We start from the raw sequence: 19,002 nt of genomic DNA on the forward strand, positions 1-19,002 counted from the left end.
TTACTGGTGCTCTTCCATGCCGTCCCTAGGACGTGTGCGTCACTTGAGTGGGTTGACGCCCCCCCTTGGGTTGTGCCGTGGCGGAGATCTTTGTGGGCTATACTCGGCCTTGTCTCAGGATGGTAAGTTGGTGGTTGAAGATATCCCTCTAGTGGTGTGGGGGCTGTGCTTTGGCAAAGTGGGTGGGGTTATATCCTTCCTGTTTGGCCCTGTCCGGGGGTATCATCGGATGGGGCCACAGTGTCTCCTGACCCCTCCTGTCTCAGCCTCCAATATTTATGCGGCAGTAGTTTATGTGTCGGGGGGGTAGGGTCAGTCTGTTATATCTGGAGTATTTCTTCTGTCTTATCCGGTGTCTTGTGTGAATTTAAGTATGCTCTCTCTAATTCGCTCTCTCTTTCTTTCTATCTTTCTTTCTTTCTCTCGGAGGACCTGAGCCCTAGGACCATGCCTCAGGACTACCTGGCCTGATGACCCCTTGCTGTCCCCAGTCCACCTGGTCGTGCTGCTGCTCCAGTTTTAACTGTTCTGCCTGTGGCTATGGAACCCTGACCTGTTCACCGGACGTGCTACCTGTCCCAGACCTGCTGTTATCAACTCTCTAGAGACCGCAGGAGCGGTAGAGATACTCTGAATGATCGGCTATGAAAAGCCAACTGACATTTACTCCTGAGGTGCTGACCTGTTCCACCCTCGACATCCACTGTGATTATTATTATTTGACCCTGCTGGTCATCTATGAACAACATCTATGAACATTTGAACATCTTGGCCATGTTCTGGTATAATCTCCACCCGGCACAGCCAGAAGAGGACTGGCCACCCCTCATAGCCTGGTTCCTCTCACTGGCTGACGAAATCTGTGACCGCCACAGCCCTAGGCAAATTTGATGGATTGGTAATGATTTCCTCACTGTAGCTACTGGCTTTTTGTGGCTTTGCACTACACAGTACTACTCAATTCCTAATTGTATCAATCTCACCGCTGCCAATTATGCTTTTGGTTTAGGCCCAATCCTCAGAGGCCGTTGTTTGTGAAGGGAAAAAAGTTGCGCAAGGCTTGTATCTCCTCTCTCTCTCTGTCTCTCTCTCTCTCTGTCTCTCTCTGTCTCTTTCTATCTTTGTCTCTCTCTCTCTCTATCTCTCTCTCCCTCTCTCTCCTCTCTCTTCTTAACAAACCCTTCACTCTGTGAGCTAACTTGTAACAAATAAAGAAGTACTGTCACATTTAACATGGTCAATTCATAAGCAAGAATAAAAAATTATATAGAAAATAATATTTTTTCAAATGAGGAAGGTTTCTATTGCTTAACTGATTGGTGTGAAAAACAACTGTTATAACGGGTTCCATTTTGTGAATAAATAACTTTCGTAGTATTATAAACTATGAAACATCTGGTTCCTAGTAGACTCCTAGTAGACTGCTGTTTCTCTGAACCTCAGCAAGCTTGTTCCTCTCCCCAGTCAGAGAGCAGACTGCCTCTCCCAGACTGACCACCAGCAGCAGCAAACCTATCCTTATTTATGTTAAGAAAACAAATGTGAAGGCCAAAATTGTGGGCGGGAAAGCACTCATCATGTTTATGCACCCTAATAATCACCCGGAGAATACTTCCAGAACCAACATTATATTGATATCTACTGTAGTCTTTATGGAAAGAGATGCATGTGACAGTGCAGTAAGCTGTTTTATTTCTCGTTTACACATTTTGTCTTCTTGATTTCAATATGGAAGGGAAACCAGGTACTGGTGTTTGTATGTACTGTAAAAGGTAAAGTCAAGGTATTCTCATACCCTATGTTGTGTATCATAGTAGCAGTTCATTCAATTGAGGGAGGTAAGGAGGCATGGGGGGGATAGGATGTTCCCCCCCATGATGAAAGGGGATCATGACTGAAAAACTTTGGGAAGTACTAGCTAAATTTGGGAAGTACTAGCTAAGTTTGGGAAGTACTAGCTAAGTTTGGGAAGTACTAGCTAAGTTTGGGAAGTACTAGCTAATGATTAGCACAAATACAGATTGGCAGGCTTCGGCATATTTATTTATAGCCACTTTGCTGCATCTGTTGGGCTACAGGTGATCATGGGTATTGCTAAATAACACACCGGCCTGATAATATGGACCAATATGTTATTCGGATGGAGTGGAACGTTTTATTTTCGGATGGAGTAGAACATTTTATTTTAATGGAGTCACCATCATTTTATTTTCATACATTTTGGAGTAGAAAAGTCACCAGGGCTGCGTTCAATCCGAAAAATAAAAATAAAAGTTTGCCTGGGTGCTGCCACCACCATCAATAAACAAGCGATAATAGCCAAATGATCCACAGTCACGTGTCTTTAAAACCAGCCAATGACAAATGTAAAAAAAACAATGTGTAGCATATTCAGAACTGTATAGCCTATTGGTTTATTGGTTTTTACTTTCCTAAAACAATAATTGTCCACCTCACGGTTCATTTGGGGAGGCAGGTAGCCTGGTTGTTAGAGCGTTGGACTAGTAACCGAAAGGTTGCAAGATCAAATCCCTGAGCTGATGAGGTACAAATCTGTTGTTGTGCCCCACGAACAAGGCAGTTAACCCACTGTTCCTCATTGAAAATGTGAATTTGTTCTTAACTGACTTGCTTAGTTAAATAAAGATATATATATTTTTTACTTCTGTCGGAGATTTGTGCGTAAATGCACCAGGGCATTGTATGTAGGTCTAGGCGTCCTCTGTATAATATTAATATAAAAAAGACATCTGTAAAGGATGAGAAGCTTAAGCCCTAGAGAGACTGAGAGGATGCCGGAGCAATGTTCCCGACACTGACATCTTTATCCCTGTCAGAAAGTCTACTACTGACATACAGTTATAGGCGTTCAGAACAAAAGCTAATTCATACTGTTTTCGTTCAGAATATTTTTGGGATAAAGATAAGCATTATATTGTTAGATTTAAAGGAGTAACTGCGGGAGATCTAAAACATTCTTTGTCACGTCAAGTTCAACTGTAGGAGTCAGTTGGAGCGGCGGTGTGCACTGCCTTCATAGGCCTGCAGTAGCCAAGCCTGATAACCTAATAAAGCCTAATAACGAACTGGTTTAAACCGTCATAAAAGTTTTGAACAGGCTTGGCCTATATTTATTTCACAACAGGCCTATTTTTTACCTATGTTAATGAGCACAACATAATAATAACAATACCAATAATAATAATAATAATAATAATAACAATAACAATAATAATAATAATAATAACAATAGCAATACTAATAATAACAATACCAATAATAATAATAATAATAACAATAGCAATACTAATAATAACAATACCAATAATAATAATAATAATAACAATAGCAATACTAATAATAACAATACCAATAATAATAATAATAATAACAATACTAATAATAATGTTATACAATAACAATAATGATAAAACAAATGATAATACATATGAAAATTCAATGAAACCTGAATAGCGCGTTGCACACACACAGTCCATTTGGCCGCGCCAACGGTTTTCTAATTTTTGTCAATGACAATAGTACAACTTGTCTACTTCTTTTCACGAGGCTAGGATTTTTTTTTGTCTAACTTTTGTTTTACTTCAATGAAAAAGGCCTCCATCTTCTCAATGAACAGTAGCTTAGGCCAGCTTCCTCTCACTCGCTCTCTCTCTCTCTTCAGCAGCAGCAGGCATATTTGAGGTGAGCATCCGAAACCAGTTTCAGCTGGACATGCTGTAAGCTATACTTATTATTAAGTTACCATTGGCTAACACAGATAACAAGCTTACGCAGTTCTCATCACCTCACACATTAAATTAACAGAGGATGGGTCCAATCAGGTCCAGTCGGTAAATACATATTAATTGCAGATACCTGAGAACCGTGAAAATGATATCAGACCCGACCCAGATCTAAGACAAAACCTCTGAATTTAGGACCCGCTCGTGTCCCGGGTCAGATCTCATCATTTCAGGTTTGTTGGACCTGTGAAAACCTCTACTTCAAGCCACACTCGCCATACCCACCAAACAGAGCAAATGTAGGCTACCTAAAAGTCTGTTCAAGAAAGTTGAAGAACATTTTGGGTAAATGTGTCGTTCATTACAAGCCGTTACGCAATGTTGCAAACATTCAAGGGAACTGAACACACCCCAGAACTGGCTTTCTCACAGTCGTTCTACAAACAAATTACCAAGCGTGTATACTTTCTGAACTGTTAGAGTTAGACCAACAGTTTTAAGTAATACAGAAATTATTGGTATTTCAGTTATGGTTGGGATATATTGACCAAATTATCAGGAAAGTTTTGAATGTGTTTTCCCTTCAAAATTCACAAGAAAAAACCATTTCACACTTATTTAAAAAAAAACATATATCACAGAGAGGAATGCCCCCCAGACCCCCCTAGAAGGGTATTTGACACCGGATCCCATTGACCCTTAATCTGGTGATGCCGCAAAATTGAAAGAGTGTAAGATCTCAGTGGCTTTTTTCTCAAGATTATTCAAACGCACAAAACTTCTGAATGAAATATGCCAGTGAAGACTACCCAGAGTGGCTCCAACACGGTGGAACACGGTGGAACTCCTCACATTTGGTTTGCACTGTGTATGATAAGAGGGAGGAACTCCTAGAGAGCCTTTGAATATATTGTGGATGATGACTTTGATGAAGACACAGTTCACAGCGCAGATGGACACATTACACACGTGACAAGCTTCAAGTTCTGCTTCCTGCTATCCACATTCAACTCCATCTTTGCGTACTCTGACATGCTGTTTGTGATTTTTGCAGAATAAGGAAGTTTTACATCCATTTCTGCCTGTCCAGGTTCGATGAATTCTACAGCACCATGGAGAGAGAAAAAGTGAAACTCTATCTACGAGGACACTGTGCCTGAGACCGGGGATCCGAAAGGGTGGAGGGCACAGAGGCATGGAGAAGTCTGCGCCCGGTACCAACAGCTACACAGTGGGATCATCGACAACCGTCTCACTCAGCTAAAGAACAGGTTCAAGGACCACAAAAAGGCTTATGTTTCTTGCCCTTATTGACCCACAGCGGTTCACCAGATATAGGGAAATCTTCCCCAACACCGCGTTCTCAAGTCTCAAGGAAAGCTATGGGCCTCACGTTGATCTCTCGCGGCTCAAAGCAGAACTCACAGTGATGTACTCCATGAGAACTCACAGTGATGTACTCCATGTCTGACTTACATGTTAGGAGCCCGGCCGACTTCCTCCGCTTTCTCCAAGAGGCTGACTGAGAGATACTGCTGTTGACCATTCCCCTGTCTAATGCCTCAGTTGAAAAGGACATTCTCCGCCCTGAAACAGATTTACGACTTACTGCAGGAACACCACTGGACCGGTCTGACTGTCAGCCTTGGCTTTGATCTCAATGGAGAAAGTACCTCTGTGAGATATAAAAATCAAAGGCCAAACTATATGACCCTGCTATTGCCCATTTCATAAAGAAGGACTGGAGGATGGGACTTTTTGTTTTGTTTACGACAGCTCACTTGCTGTTAGCTATCTCTTTTAAAAGAATGCATGTTGAAACATTGTTGCATTTAAACTTTAGATCCCCAGAAGGGCTACTTTATGTGCTGAACGTGATAAAAAAAAATGATGTCTGCAACGGCAAGTAATACCTGCTTTATTAATTTGGTTTTGGTATTGATAAATGGTTGTGGTTTTATGTTATGGATTGGGTCGTCTTGGTTTACTATGTCCAAGTGAACGAGCTGCTTAGGCTATTCTTTAACGTTATTTTATGCGGTGTGTGACTCTTCTTTCTATCAGCTCTCTCCTTCAGGACGGATGAGCAGAGGTAGCGCTCCTGTTTTCTTGGCGCTGAGCTCGCAGTAGCCTAACTGTCCGCGGTCCAGAATCAATAGTTAGGTTCGTACCGTCGGGGCGACCGCAGATTAACAGCAGTATTCATGGGGGCTTTTTCCTACCCTAACTGGGGGGGGGAATATATATTTTGCATGTAGAAAGTCAAACGTCGGCGCCGTACCGTGTGATTGCCGTATTACGAGCTCTGAACATTATCTCCCCCCTCTCTCTCCGTCTCCCCCCTCTCTCTCCGTCTCCCCCCTCCCCTCTCTCTCCGTCTCCCCCCTCTCTCTCCGTCTCCCCCCTCCCCTCTCTCTCCGTCTCCCCCCTCCCCTCTCTCTCCGTCTCCCCCCTCTCTCTCCGTCTCCCCCCTCTCTCTCCGTCTCCCCCCTCCCCTCTCTCTCCGTCTCCCCCCTCTCTCTCCGTCTCCCCCCTCCCCTCTCTCTCCGTCTCCCCCCTCTCTCTCCGTCTCCCCCCTCCCCTCTCTCTCCGTCTCCCCCCTCTCTCTCCGTCTCCCCCCTCCCCTCTCTCTCCGTCTCCCCCCTCTCTCTCCGTCTCCCTCCTCCCCTCTCTCTCCGTCTACCCCCTCTCTCTCCCCGTCTCCCCCTCCCCTCTCTCTCCGTCTCCCCCTCTCTCTCCGTCTCCCCCCTCTCTCTCCGTCTCCCCTCTCCCCCTCTCTCTCCGTCTCCACCCCTCTCCCCCCTCTCTCCGTCTCCCCCCTCTCTCTCCGTCTCCCCCCTCTCTCTCCGTCTCCCCCCTCTCCTCTCTCTCCCTCCCCCCCTCTCTCTCCCTCCCCCCTCTCTCTCCGTCTCCCCCCTCTCTCTCTCTCCGTCTACCCCCTCTCTCTCCGTCTCCCCCCTCCCCTCTCTCTCCGTCTCCCCTCTCCCCCCTCTCTCTCCGTCTCCACCCCTCTCCCCCCTCTCTCCGTCTCCCCCCTCCCCCCTCTCTCCGTCTCCACCCTCCCCTCTCTCTCCGTCTCCCCCCTCTCTCTCCGTCTCCCCCCTCCCCCCTCTCTCTCCCCGTCTCCCCCCTCTCTCCGTCTCCCCCCCTCTCCCCTCTCTCTCCCTCTCTCCCCCTCCCCTCTCTCTCCGTCTCCCCCCTCTCCAGTCTCTCTCCGTCTCCCCCCATCTCTCTCTCTCTCTCCATCTCTGTCTTTAGTAAGGGTGGATTTACATTCATAAAATGTGTCTAGTGAGATCTAGCTCTCTTCAACATCAGATTTGCATCCTCTCTGTTTAGACTCTCCTTGGATGGAGTGTGGCCATTAGCATACCGTAAATACCGTAGTATATAGTCAAACAAAATAAGGATAGCAATTCAAACTTTACAGGAGCTTCTCATCTAAACCATTTTGCACATACAATTGCACACTTGATTAATGCAATGATTCACAAATGTGTGGATATTTCCATGTTCAATTTGGCTAACAGAGAAAAAAATGCTGTCTACTGGTATTAAGGTCATTCTTGCATGGGGATATGTGGTGTGGGAGAGCTATTGTCTTTACACTCAGAGGAGGGTATGAGAGTACTCCGGAGGTAGTGTGGAGGGAATCTCTTCAAGAGAGATTTTAATCTAGATCCGTCTCTTTACACAAGAATCTCTCCTGGACCTAGTTTGTGTCATCAAAGTCCTGTAGTGTAAAGAGGCCCACATAAGTCGTGTAGTGTAAAGAGGCCCACATAAGTCGTGTAGTGTAAAGAGGCCCACATAAGTCGTGTAGTGTAAAGAGGCCCACATAAGTCGTGTAGTGTAAAGAGGCCCACATAAGTCTTGTAGTGTAAAGAGGCCCACATAAGTCGTGTAGTGTAAAGAGGCCCACATAAGTCTTGTAGTGTAAAGAGGCCCACATAAGTCGTGTAGTGTAAAGAGGCCCACATAAGTTGTGTAGTGTAAAGAGGCCCACATAAGTCGTGTAGTGTAAAGAGGCCCACATACGGTGGATAGAGCTATGTCAGTACTCACAGTCTCTCTAGCTTGTAGAGTCCACTGAAGGCTTGAGTGGAGATTGTCTGGATGCTGTTATTCTGTAGGAACCTGAGATGAGAAACACACACACACACACACACACACACACACACACACACACACACACACACACACACACACACACACACACACACACACACACACACACACACACACACACACACACACACACACACACACACACACACACACACACACACACACACACAGTCAACTCAAGCACAGAGATTCAACATTATTTCACCAGGTACCAGCAAATGTATTATTAATAGCACAATCTCATTCTAAAATAAAACACAGAGGTTGAGTTTTCATGTGGTAAACAAACATGTTTCTAGCTTTAACACAACCCAGTACAGTGTAAAGCCCTGACACAGTACAATGTAAAGCCCTGACCCAGTACAGTCTAAAGCCCTGACCCAGTACAGTCTAAAGCCCTGACCCAGTACAGAGTAAAGCCCTGACCCAGTACAGTGTAATGCCCTGGCCCAGTACAGTGTAAAGCCCTGACCCAGTACAGTGTGAAGCCCTGACCCAGTACAGTGTAAAGCCCTGACCCAGTACAGTGTAATGCCCTGGCCCAGTATAATGTAAAGCCCTGACCCAGTACAGTGTAAAGCCCTGACCCAGTACAATGTAAAGCCCTGACCCAGTACAATGTAAAGCCCTGACCCAGTACAGTGTAAAGCCCTGACCCAGTACAGTATAAAGCCCTGACCCAGTACAGTGTAAAGCCCTGACCCAGTACAGTGTAAAGCCCTGACCCAGTACAATGTAAAGCCCTGACCCAGTACAATGTAAAGCCCTGACCCAGTACAGTGTAAAGCCCTGACCCAGTACAGTGTAAAGCCCTGACCCAGTACAATGTAAAGCCCTGACCCAGTACAGTGTAAAGCCCTGACCCAGTACAGTGTAAAGCCCTGACCCAGTACAATCTAAAGCCCTGACCCAGTACAATGTAAAGCCCTGACCCAGTACAGTGTAAAGCCCTGACCCAGTACAGTGTAAAGCCCTGACCCAGTACAATGTAATGCCCTGACCCAGTACAGTGTAAAGCCCTGACCCAGTACAATGTAAAGCCCTGACCCAGTACAATGTAAAGCCCTGACCCAGTACAGTGTAAAGCCCTGCCCCCTGATCCAGTACAATGACCCAGAGGCCCAGAAGACGGTCTAGTAGAACAATGGTCCACTCTGGGTCAGTCTCGGTCTCTGTGTCAACTCAGTCTCTGTGTCAGTCTCAGTCTCCGTGTCATTCTCAGTCTCTCAGTCTCAGTCTCCGTGTCAGTCTCAGTCTCTCTGTCTCCGTGTCAGTCTCAGTCTCTCTGTCTCCGTGTCAGTCTCAGTCTCTCTGTCTCCGTGTCAGTCTCAGTGTCTGTCTCCGTGTCAGTCTCAGTGTCTCTGTCTCCGTGTCAGTCTCAGTCTCTCTGTCTCCGTGTCAGTCTCAGTGTCTCTGTCTCCGTGTCAGTCTCAGTGTCTGTCTCAGTGTCAGTCTCAGTGTCAGTCTCTGTCTTCGTGTCAGTCTCAGTCTCTCTGTCTCCGTGTCAGTCTCAGTCCCTGTCTCCATGTCAGTCTCGGTCTCTGTGTCAACTCAGTCTCTGTGTCAGTCTCAGTCTCCGTGTCATTCTCAGTCTCTCAGTCTCTGTCTCCGTGTCAGTCTCTGTCTCCTTGTCAGTCTCAGGTTCCGTGTCAGTCTCAGTCTCTCTGTCTCCGTGTCAGTCTCAGTCTCTCTGTCTCCGTGTCAGTCTCAGTGTCTGTCTCCGTGTCAGTCTCTGTCTCTCCGTGTCAGTCTCTGTCTCTCCGTGTCAGTCTCAGTCTCTCTGTCTCCGGGTCAGTCTCAGTGTCTGTCTCCGTGTCAGTCTCTGTCTCTCCGTGTCAGTCTCAGTCTCTCTGTCTCCGTGTCAGTCTCAGTCTCTCTGTCTCCGTGTCAGTCTCAGTCTCTCTGTCTCCGTGTCAGTCTCAGTCTCTCTGTCTCCGTGTCAGTCTCAGTCTCTCCGTGTCAGTCTCAGTCTCTCTGTCTCCGTGTCAGTCTCAGTCTCTCTGTCTCCGTGTCAGTCTCAGTCTCTCTGTCTCCGTGTCAGTCTCAGTCTCTCTGTCTCTGTGTCAGTCTCAGTCTCTCTGTCTCCGTGTCAGTCTCAGTCTCTCTGTCTCCGTGTCAGTCTCAGTCTCTCTGTCTCCGTGTCAGTCTCAGTGTCAGTCTCAGTGTCAGTCTCAGTGTCTGTCTCCGTGTCAGTCTCAGTCTCTCTGTATCCTTGTCAGTCTCAGTGTCTGTCTCCGTGTCAGTCTCTCTGTCTCCGTGTCAGTCTCTGTCTCTCCGTGTCAGTCTCAGTCTCTCTGTCTCCGTGTCAGTCTCAGTCTCTCTGTCTCCGTGTCAGTCTCAGTCTCTCTGTCTCCGTGTCAGTCTCAGTCTCTCCGTGTCAGTCTCAGTCTCTCTGTCTCCGTGTCGGTCTCAGTCTCTCTGTCTCCGTGTCAGTCTCAGTCTCTCTGTCTCCGTGTCAGTCTCAGTCTCTCTGTCTCCGTGTCAGTCTCAGTGTCAGTCTCAGTGTCAGTCTCAGTGTCTGTCTCCGTGTCAGTCTCAGTCTCTCTGTCTCCTTGTCAGTCTCAGTGTCTGTCTCCGTGTCAGTCTCTCTGTCTCCGTGTCAGTCTCTGTCTCTCCGTGTCAGTCTCAGTCTCTCTGTCTCTGTGTCAGTCTCTGTCTCCATGTCAGTCTCTGTCTCTGTCTCCGTGTCAGTCTCTGTCTCCGTGTCAGTCTCTCTGTCGCCGTGTCAGTCTCAGTCTCCGTCTCCGTGTCAGTCTCAATCTCTGTCTCTGTGTCAGTCTCTGTGTCAGTCTCTGTCTCCGTGTCAGTCTCTGTGTCAGTCTCGGTCTCTCAGTCTCTGTCTCCATGTCAGTCTCTGTCTCCGTGACAGTCTCTGTTTCCGTGTCAGTCTCTGTTTCCGTGTCAGTCTCAGTCTCTGTTTCCGTGTCAGTCTCAGTCTCTCTGTTTCTGTGCCAGTCTTTGTGTTAGTCTCCATTTATGTCCCTGTGTCTGTCTCTGTGTCAGTCTCTGTGTCAGTCTCCGTGTCAGTCTCTATGTCAGTCTCTATGTCAGTATCTGTCTCCGTGTCAGTCTCTCTGTCTCCGTGTCAGTCTCAGTCTCTGTCTCAGTCTCTCAGTCTCTGTCTCTGTGTCAGTATCTGTCTCCGTGTCAGTCTCAGTCTCTGTTTCCATGTCAGTCTCAGTCTCTCTGTTTCTGTGCCAGTCTTTGTGTTAGTCTCCATTTATGTCCCTGTGTCTGTCTCTGTGTCTGTCTCTGTCACTGTGTCTGTCTCTGTGTCTGTCTCTGTGTCTGTCTCTGTGTCGGTCTAGGTCTCTGTGTCAGTCTAGGTCTCTGTGTCAGTCTCAGTCTCGATCTCGCTATCGGTCTCTGCAGTGAAGTTATACTGAAGATAAGTGATATGAATAAATTAATAAACAGTTAACAAAGTGTGTGTGTGTCTGTATGTTTTTTTTATTTTTATTTTTATTTTTTTTACTTTATTTAACTTGGTGCTGATCACAATACATAATCTCTGTGTCAGTCTCTGGGTCAGTCTCAGTCTCTGGGTCAGTCTCTGGGTCAAACTAAGTATCTGTGTCAATTCAGTCTCAGTCTCTGTCTCTGTGTCTGTGTATGTGTCTGTCTACGTCTCTTTGTCTCTTAATCTCCGTGTCAGTCTCAGCCTCTGGGTCAGTCTCAGTCTCTGGGTCAGTCTCTGTGTCAGTCTCTGTGTCTGTCTCTGTGTCAGTCTCTGTGTCAGTCTCTGTGTCAGTCTCTGTGTCAGTCTATGTGTCAGTCTCTGTGTCTGTCTCTGTGTCAGTCTCGGTGTCTGTCTCTGTGTCAGTCTCTGTGTCAGTCTCTGTGTCTGTCTCTGTGTCAGTCTCTGGGTCAGTCTCAGTCTCTGGGTCAGTCTCTGTGTCTGTCTCTGTGTCAGTCTCTGTGTCAGTCTCTGTGTCAGTCTCTGTGTCAGTCTCTGTGTCAGTCTCTGTGTCAGTCTCTGTGTCTGTCTCTGTGTCTGTCTCTGTGTCAGTCTCTTTGTCAGTCTCTGTGTCAGTCTCTGTGTCTGTCTCTGTGTCAGTCTCTGGGTCAGTCTCAGTCTCTGGGTCAGTCTCTGTGTCTGTCTCTGTGTCAGTCTCTGTGTCAGTCTCTGTGTCAGTCTCTGTGTCAGTCTCCGTGTCAGTCTCTGTGTCTGTCTCTGTGTCTGTCTCTGTGTCTGTCTCTGTGTCAGTCTCTTTGTCAGTCTCTTTGTCAGTCTCTGTGTCAGTCTCTGTGTGAGTCTCTGTGTCAGTCTCTGTGTCAGTCTCTGTGTCAGTCTCTGTGTCTGTCTCTGTGTCAGTCTCTGTGTCAGTCTCTGTGTCAGTCTCGGTCTCGATCTCGGTCTCTGGGTTAGTCTCAGTCTCTGGGTCAGTCTCAGTCTCTGTGTCAGTCTCTGTGTCAGTCTCTGTGTCAGTCTCTGTGTCAGTCTCTGTGTCAGTCTCTGTGTCAGTCTCTGTGTCAGTCTCGGTCTCGATCTCGGTCTCTGGGTTAGTCTCAGTCTCTGGGTCAGTCTCAGTCTCTGTGTCAGTCTCTGTGTCAGTCTCTATGTCAGTCTCTGTGTCAGTCTCTGTGTCAGTCTCGGTCTCGATCTCGGTCTCTGGGTTAGTCTCTGGGTCAGTCTCAGTCTCTGTGTCAGTCTCTGTGTCAGTCTCTGTGTCAGTCTTGGTCTCGATCTCGGTCTCTGTGTCAGTCTCTGTGTCAGTCTCGATCTCGGTCTCTGTGTCAGTCTCTGTGTCAGTCTCGGTCTCGATCTCGGTCTCTGGGTTAGTCTCAGTCTCTGGGTCAGTCTCAGTCTCTGTGTCAGTCTCTGTGTCAGTCTCTGTGTCAGTCTCTGTGTCAGTCTCTGTGTCAGTCTCTGTGTCAGTCTCTGTGTCAGTCTCTGGGTTAGTCTCAGTCTCTGTGTCTCAGTCTCTGTGTCAGTCTCTGTGTCAGTCTCTGTGTCAGTCTCTGTGTCAGTCTCGGTCTCGATCTCGGTCTCTGGGTTAGTCTCTGGGTCAGTCTCAGTCTCTGTGTCAGTCTCTGTGTCAGTCTCTGTGTCAGTCTTGGTCTCGATCTCGGTCTCTGTGTCAGTCTCTGTGTCAGTCTCGATCTCGGTCTCTGTGTCAGTCTCTGTGTCAGTCTCGGTCTCGATCTCGGTCTCTGGGTTAGTCTCTGGGTCAGTCTCAGTCTCTGTGTCAGTCTCTGTGTCAGTCTCGATCTCGGTCTCTGCAGTGAAGTTATACTGTAGATAAGAAGTGATATGAATAAATAAATAAACAATTAAAGTGTTTGTTTGTGTGTGTCTGTAAAAATATTAAACTTTTATTTAAATAGGCAGTTAAGACCAAAATTCTTATTTACAATGACAGCCTACCAAAAGGCCTCCTGCCGAGACGGGGGCTGGGATTAAAAAATATATATCGGACAAAACACACATCACGACAAGAGAGACACAACAACACTCCTATAAATCTTCAAATAGAGAGAGACAGGCATTGATGATGTTCAGAGTGATTAAGTCCAGAGAAACTTAATAAATAACTGATGATGATTAATGAATGAGTAAAAAACGAATAAAACAATTTATTCATTTTACCCCGTGTTCTTTCGGGAGCTTGTCTCTTCGCTGCAACTCTTCACTGCAACTCCCCAACGGGCTCGGGAGAGGCGAAGTTTCGAGTCATGCGTCCACCCAAAATTATGACTCCCGAAACCACGCTTCTTTACACCCACTCCCTGAACCCAGAAGGCAGCTGCACCAATGTGTCGGAAGAAACACCGTTCAACTGACAACCAAGGTCAGCCTGCAGGCGTCCACCCCGTCACAAGTAGTCACTAGAGCACAATGAGCCAAGTAAACCCCCCCCCCCGGCCAAACCCAGACCTACTGTGCACCACCCTACGGGACAAACGTTCGTAATGACACAGCCCGGAATTGAACCCCAGGCTGTAGTGACACCACAACACTGCGATGCAGGGCCTTAGACCACTGCGCCACTCGGGAGGCCCGTAACTTCCACTTTGATCACAGAGTGAACACAGACCCTATGTCTCAGGAAGCCACGTCTGCATGGCCGCACTAGTGTGTGTGTGTGTGTGTGTGTGTGTGTGTGTGTGTGTGTGTGTGTGTGTGTGTGTGTGTGTGTGTGTGTGTGTGTGTGTGTGTGTGTGTGTGTGTGACAGACAATGAGAGAGATACACATCAGAGAGAGACCTCTACATGACCGTGAAAGTGTGCGTGTGTTTTTGCGTGGGCGCCTGTTTCATCGTGTTTCACAGTCACACTGTGTCTTTTGTACTCTTATCCTCTTTTGCCTCCTTAAAGCTGCAATATGTAACTTTTTGGGCTACCCGGCTAAATTCACATAGAAATGTGAGTTATAGATCTGTCATTCTCATTGAAAGCAAGTCTAAGAAGCGGTAGAGTTGTTTTATGTGCACTATCTATACTTCCGGGTTGTTAAGTTTAGTTTTTGTGTCTTTTACTTTTGGTTTGGTACACCAGTTTCAAACAGTTAAAAAAACATTATTTGGGGTTATGGAAAATATATTTCACAGCAGTTTAGATGGTAAAATGATTCTCTACACTATACTTTCTTGTTTTGTCACATAAACGGAAATTAGGCGAACTATTAGAATTTTAACCTTTTCTCAATATAGGGGGTGCTGTTTCAACGTTAGCATTTATCGTCTCCAAATTAAACTGCCTCATACTCAATTCTTGCTCGTACAATATGCATATTATTGTTATTATTGGATAGAAAACACTCTCTAGTTTCTATAGCCGTTTGAATTATGTCTCTGAGTGAAACAGAACTCATTATACAGCACTTTTCCTGATATGGAGTGAGATTTCAGAAATTTTGGCCTCTGGTCCCAGGTCAGTTTTAAAGTCCCTGTAAATCCTATGAGGATACAAACACTGCCCATGCCTTCCTCTAGATGTCAGTAAGAGGTGACAATTTGAATGGAGTCGATTGCGCAATCAGGGCCTGTATAAAACGCGAAAGACCGGATGTACCGTTCTTTTCCTGCTGCGCCTGACGCAAGATGGACGTCGGACTGGCTCTCTTACAATGTAAAGCCCTGACCTAGTACAGTATAAAGCCCTGACCCAGTACAGTGTAAAGCCCTGCCCCCTGATCCAGTACAATGACCCAGAGGCCCAGAAGACGGTCTAGTAGAACAATGGTCCACTCTGGGTCAGTCTCGGTCTCTGTGTCAACTCAGTCTCTGTGTCAGTCTCAGTCTCCGTGTCATTCTCAGTCTCTCAGTCTCAGTCTCCGTGTCAGTCTCAGTCTCTCTGTCTCCGTGTCAGTCTCAGTCTCTCTGTCTCCGTGTCAGTCTCAGTCTCTCTGTCTCCGTGTCAGTCTCAGTGTCTGTCTCCGTGTCAGTCTCAGTGTCTCTGTCTCCGTGTCAGTCTCAGTCTCTCTGTCTCCGTGTCAGTCTCAGTGTCTCTGTCTCCGTGTCAGTCTCAGTGTCTGTCTCAGTGTCAGTCTCAGTGTCAGTCTCTGTCTCCGTGTCAGTCTCAGTCTCTCTGTCTCCGTGTCAGTCTCAGTGTCTGTCTCCGTGTCAGTCTCAGTGTCTCTGTCTCCGTGTCAGTCTCAGTCTCTCTGTCTCCGTGTCAGTCTCAGTGTCTCTGTCTCCGTGTCAGTCTCAGTGTCTGTCTCAGTGTCAGTCTCAGTGTCAGTCTCTGTCTTCGTGTCAGTCTCAGTCTCTCTGTCTCCGTGTCAGTCTCAGTCCCTGTCTCCATGTCAGTCTCGGTCTCTGTGTCAACTCAGTCTCTGTGTCAGTCTCAGTCTCCGTGTCATTCTCAGTCTCTCAGTCTCTGTCTCCGTGTCAGTCTCTGTCTCCTTGTCAGTCTCAGGTTCCGTGTCAGTCTCAGTCTCTCTGTCTCCGTGTCAGTCTCAGTCTCTCTGTCTCCGTGTCAGTCTCAGTGTCTGTCTCCGTGTCAGTCTCTGTCTCTCCGTGTCAGTCTCTGTCTCTCCGTGTCAGTCTCAGTCTCTCTGTCTCCGGGTCAGTCTCAGTGTCTGTCTCCGTGTCAGTCTCTGTCTCTCCGTGTCAGTCTCAGTCTCTCTGTCTCCGTGTCAGTCTCAGTCTCTCTGTCTCCGTGTCAGTCTCAGTCTCTCTGTCTCCGTGTCAGTCTCAGTCTCTCTGTCTCCGTGTCAGTCTCAGTCTCTCCGTGTCAGTCTCAGTCTCTCTGTCTCCGTGTCAGTCTCAGTCTCTCTGTCTCCGTGTCAGTCTCAGTCTCTCTGTCTCCGTGTCAGTCTCAGTCTCTCTGTCTCTGTGTCAGTCTCAGTCTCTCTGTCTCCGTGTCAGTCTCAGTCTCTCTGTCTCCGTGTCAGTCTCAGTCTCTCTGTCTCCGTGTCAGTCTCAGTGTCAGTCTCAGTGTCAGTCTCAGTGTCTGTCTCCGTGTCATTCTCAGTCTCTCTGTATCCTTGTCAGTCTCAGTGTCTGTCTCCGTGTCAGTCTCTCTGTCTCCGTGTCAGTCTCTGTCTCTCCGTGTCAGTCTCAGTCTCTCTGTCTCCGTGTCAGTCTCAGTCTCTCTGTCTCCGTGTCAGTCTCAGTCTCTCTGTCTCCGTGTCAGTCTCAGTCTCTCCGTGTCAGTCTCAGTCTCTCTGTCTCCGTGTCGGTCTCAGTCTCTCTGTCTCCGTGTCAGTCTCAGTCTCTCTGTCTCCGTGTCAGTCTCAGTGTCAGTCTCAGTGTCAGTCTCAGTGTCTGTCTCCGTGTCAGTCTCAGTCTCTCTGTCTCCTTGTCAGTCTCAGTGTCTGTCTCCGTGTCAGTCTCTCTGTCTCCGTGTCAGTCTCTGTCTCTCCGTGTCAGTCTCAGTCTCTCTGTCTTCATGTCAGTCTCAGTCTCTCTGTCTCTGTGTCAGTCTCTGTCTCCATGTCAGTCTCTGTCTCTGTCTCCGTGTCAGTCTCTGTCTCCGTGTCAGTCTCTCTGTCGCCGTGTCAGTCTCAGTCTCCGTCTCCGTGTCAGTCTCAATCTCTGTCTCTGTGTCAGTCTCTGTGTCAGTCTCTGTCTCCGTGTCAGTCTCTGTGTCAGTCTCGGTCTCTCAGTCTCTGTCTCCATGTCAGTCTCTGTCTCCGTGACAGTCTCTGTTTCCGTGTCAGTCTCTGTTTCCGTGTCAGTCTCAGTCTCTGTTTCCGTGTCAGTCTCAGTCTCTCTGTTTCTGTGCCAGTCTTTGTGTTAGTCTCCATTTATGTCCCTGTGTCTGTCTCTGTGTCAGTCTCTGTGTCAGTCTCCGTGTCAGTCTCTATGTCAGTCTCTATGTCAGTATCTGTCTCCGTGTCAGTCTCTCTGTCTCCGTGTCAGTCTCAGTCTCTGTCTCAGTCTCTCAGTCTCTGTCTCTGTGTCAGTATCTGTCTCCGTGTCAGTCTCAGTCTCTGTTTCCATGTCAGTCTCAGTCTCTCTGTTTCTGTGCCAGTCTTTGTGTTAGTCTCCATTTATGTCCCTGTGTCTGTCTCTGTGTCTGTCTCTGTCACTGTGTCTGTCTCTGTGTCTGTCTCTGTGTCTGTCTCTGTGTCGGTCTAGGTCTCTGTGTCAGTCTAGGTCTCTGTGTCAGTCTCAGTCTCGATCTCGCTATCGGTCTCTGCAGTGAAGTTATACTGAAGATAAGTGATATGAATAAATTAATAAACAGTTAACAAAGTGTGTGTGTGTCTGTATGTTTTTTTTATTTTTATTTTAATTTTTTTTACTTTATTTAACTTGGTGCTGATCACAATACATAATCTCTGTGTCAGTCTCTGGGTCAGTCTCAGTCTCTGGGTCAGTCTCTGGGTCAAACTAAGTATCTGTGTCAATTCAGTCTCAGTCTCTGTCTCTGTGTCTGTGTATGTGTCTGTCTACGTCTCTTTGTCTCTTAATCTCCGTGTCAGTCTCAGCCTCTGGGTCAGTCTCAGTCTCTGGGACAGTCTCTGTGTCTGTCTCTGTGTCAGTCTCTGTGTCAGTCTCTGTGTCTGTCTCTGTGTCAGTCTCTGTGTCAGTCTCTGTGTCAGTCTCTGTGTCAGTCTATGTGTCAGTCTCTGTGTCTGTCTCTGTGTCAGTCTCGGTGTCTGTCTCTGTGTCAGTCTCTGTGTCAGTCTCTGTGTCTGTCTCTGTGTCAGTCTCTGGGTCAGTCTCAGTCTCTGGGTCAGTCTCTGTGTCTGTCTCTGTGTCTGTCTCTGTGTCAGTCTCTGTGTCAGTCTCTGTGTCAGTCTCTGTGTCAGTCTCTGTGTCAGTCTCTGTGTCTGTCTCTGTGTCTGACTCTGTGTCAGTCTCTTTGTCAGTCTCTTTGTCAGTCTCTGTGTCAGTCTCTGTGTCTGTCTCTGTGTCAGTCTCTGGGTCAGTCTCAGTCTCTGGGTCAGTCTCTGTGTCTGTCTCTGTGTCAGTCTATGTGTCAGTCTCTGTGTCAGTCTCTGTGTCAGTCTCCGTGTCAGTCTCTGTGTCTGTCTCTGTGTCTGTCTCTGTGTCTGTCTCTGTGTCAGTCTCTTTGTCAGTCTCTTTGTCAGTCTCTGTGTCAGTCTCTGTGTGAGTCTCTGTGTCAGTCTCTGTGTCAGTCTCTGTGTCAGTCTCTGTGTCTGTCTCTGTGTCAGTCTCTGTGTCAGTCTCTGTGTCAGTCTCGGTCTCGATCTCGGTCTCTGGGTTAGTCTCAGTCTCTGGGTCAGTCTCAGTCTCTGTGTCAGTCTCTGTGTCAGTCTCTGTGTCAGTCTCTGTGTCAGTCTCTGTGTCAGTCTCTGTGTCAGTCTCTGTGTCAGTCTCGGTCTCGATCTCGGTCTCTGGGTTAGTCTCAGTCTCTGGGTCAGTCTCAGTCTCTGTGTCAGTCTCTGTGTCAGTCTCTATGTCAGTCTCTGTGTCAGTCTCTGTGTCAGTCTCGGTCTCGATCTCGGTCTCTGGGTTAGTCTCTGGGTCAGTCTCAGTCTCTGTGTCAGTCTCTGTGTCAGTCTCTGTGTCAGTCTTGGTCTCGATCTCGGTCTCTGTGTCAGTCTCTGTGTCAGTCTCGATCTCGGTCTCTGTGTCAGTCTCTGTGTCAGTCTCGGTCTCGATCTCGGTCTCTGGGTTAGTCTCAGTCTCTGGGTCAGTCTCAGTCTCTGTGTCAGTCTCTGTGTCAGTCTCTGTGTCAGTCTCTGTGTCAGTCTCTGTGTCAGTCTCTGTG

The 19,002-nt window shown here is 47.5% G+C and overlaps 1 protein-coding gene across 1 annotated transcript in view; it reads right to left on the bottom strand.

The window, feature by feature from the left end:
- LOC139552808 (relaxin receptor 2-like) overlaps positions 1–19,002 on the bottom strand; it is a 206,635-nt gene that overhangs the window by 114,581 nt on the left and 73,052 nt on the right. The window contains 1 exon segment of the mRNA XM_071364858.1: positions 7,809–7,880. Coding sequence (XP_071220959.1) covers positions 7,809–7,880 — 72 coding nt within the window.

This window comes from Salvelinus alpinus, chromosome 24 (genome assembly GCF_045679555.1).
Source record: "Salvelinus alpinus chromosome 24, SLU_Salpinus.1, whole genome shotgun sequence".
In the NCBI taxonomy this organism is placed as follows: Eukaryota; Metazoa; Chordata; class Actinopteri; order Salmoniformes; family Salmonidae; genus Salvelinus; species Salvelinus alpinus.